The sequence below is a fragment of the Vicia villosa genome, linkage group LG5 (assembly GCF_029867415.1).
Source record: "Vicia villosa cultivar HV-30 ecotype Madison, WI linkage group LG5, Vvil1.0, whole genome shotgun sequence".
In the NCBI taxonomy this organism is placed as follows: Eukaryota; Viridiplantae; Streptophyta; class Magnoliopsida; order Fabales; family Fabaceae; genus Vicia; species Vicia villosa.
Window position 1 is genome coordinate 83641447 of NC_081184.1, and position 2480 is coordinate 83643926.

General features: G+C 39.4%; 1 protein-coding gene across 1 annotated transcript; it reads right to left on the reverse strand.

Annotated features, from left to right (window-relative positions):
• Positions 1–1301: 1301 nt before the first annotated feature.
• Positions 1302–2264, reverse strand: LOC131604918 (uncharacterized). The gene has a single exon (XM_058877334.1). The coding sequence runs from the start codon at positions 2262–2264 to the stop codon at positions 1302–1304; it is 963 nt and encodes a 320-aa protein (XP_058733317.1).
• Positions 2265–2480: the final 216 nt, after the last annotated feature.

A 2480-nucleotide genomic window follows, 5' to 3' on the forward strand; every position in this document is an offset into this window, starting at 1 on the left:
TTTAGATTTGAAATTCTGGACTCAGACACGTGATGTCTAACAGGATGTCACGACATTACTATCTGAACATTTTTAAACAAAAGAACAAAGAGTAAACAGAAAAACAACACAGGAAAGTTGTTAACCCAGTTCGGTGCAAACACACCTACATCTGGGGGCTACCAAGCCAGGGAGGAAGTCCACTATAAGTAATATCAATTAAAGGTAATACAAATCAAGATTACGCCTTTCACTTAATATCTACCCAATGCAACTTCAATCTAAACAACTTAGACTAGAGATCCTACTCACTCCCCCTCAATCACAGCAGTGATGAAAACTAACCAACGAATAACAAACGAAGACACTCTTCAAGGACACAACTTGATCTTGCTTAAAAGCTTTGATCAAGTACAATAGTACTCTTGCTTAAAAGCTTTGAGTACTTCTTACAACTCAAAACAAAACGCCTAGACCAAGACAATCATCATGATGATTGTTTGGCTTACAAGAAAGCTATAACGAAAGACTTAAAAAACAAAGAACTCTAAAAGTTTCTCAAACAAAAACCCTAACGTCAACAGCAGCACCTGCGTGGAATAAATAGCCTTCATACAATACAGCAGCTGGGCCTTGGATCCACAAAATAGTTTTAACCCTAATAAAACTAATCTCCATAAATCAAGGAACTAATAATAATAATCATCCAAGACGTCCTTGAAACAGATCAGAATCCATCATTACCAAATAAAGCGCATAGGATCTTATCAGATCACATAACCATAAATAGTAATAGAAAAGAACGAACAGCTGCGAATGTCATGACATCGGCCTTGACATCAGGTAAAGGACTGCATAAGGAAAGACTTCACAACAGCAGAATGCATGTCATGACACCAGTTTAGACAAGATAGAACCACAACTAGTTTTACCAAAAATTACAGCCAATCAACTACATCTACAAACTCCCCCTTTGGCAAATTTTTGGCTAAAACACTAATAGATGTAAACAGATATCAGAGCATACACAGCAGCCAACAACAGAAAAATAAATTCTGACAGCAACTTGATTAATCACCAGAAAACCAGAAAACATCTACTTAATCAACTGTTATAGAAACCACTTGTCATTGTCAGGGAGAACCAGAGAAAACCCAAAATAAAGAAAACCACAAAACAACCATGTCCAAAAAAAACCAAAAGATCACCAAAACAACAGAACAACCATTACAACAAAACAACCACTACCACTACACTACCACTACCAATTACTCCCCCTTTTTAGCCACAAAAGGAGCCAAAACATATTCAGCTCAGCAGAGCTAATCATCAGACCCATCACTGTCTTCATCACTAGAGCCACCAAGATTGTCATCACTTGAGCTACTAGTCCATTCAGCAGCATCACTACTCCCACTCTCAGCACCCTCAGCCTCTTCCTCAGCTTCTTCCTCAGCCTCTTTGTCTTCATCCATATTGTCACCACCCTTTTCACCAGCAAGATCATCATCTGTAGACTGCTCAAGACTGTGGATGAGATTTTCAAGTTTCAGCTTCCTGTTGTCCAACTCTTGACAAGTCTCTTTTAGCTCAGCAATAAGAAGAGCTTTGTTCACAGATTTGCTGGGTTGTGATGTCCCAGCAGATGTCTTGTCATCAGACCTCTGCAGCAGCTTGTAGTGAAAAGACAAAGCACTCTCCCTCTTACATACAGAATCTTTACTTTTCAGAATTCCAGGGTGTTGCTTGAGGATTATTCCACATATCAGAGATGGGAAAGCAATGGGAAGCTTGGTAGCAGAGGTACCAACATGCCTCATAGTTTGATCAAATATGTAGGTCCCATAGTCAAATTTTGTCTTGGTTCCCACAACATATATGAATCTTCCTAGGGCAACAGCAATGGTGGAAGTGTGATTGGTAGGCACCCAGTTAGCAGCACCAATTTTGTGCAGCAATGCATACCTGACATTAAGAGAACTAGCAGACAGTTTGCTCTTTATGGGCCACTTCTTAACCTTACCACCAGTGATTACCTTGCAAACCTCATTATCAGTCACTTCAAGCTCAGGTTGAGCCTCAGCATCTCTACCTAGATATAGGTTGATAACAGCAAGGGAAAAATCTATGCACTTTCTTCTAACATACACCTTATGAAAATCATCAGTTGTTCCATCACCACAATCTTGAGACAAATTCACAATAAATTCCTTCACCAGCATTTCATAACACTTTGAAAAATGAGTAACAGTTTTAATCAAACCTGCAGCCTTGATGAGCTTCATGACCTCTTGACATTCCAGAGTATCATTTGCTAATTCTCTTTCCAGAGCCAGCCTTCTTTGATAGACAAACTTCCACTGGATAGCATTTGAAGCATAGTGCAAGTAAATGTTATCCAAAGGAACATCACGAACCTTTGTGGAGGACTTTGTGACAGCAATCTTCTTCTTGGATGGGATGTCAGGGACATCACTTAAGACATCATCTTCTGGGACAGA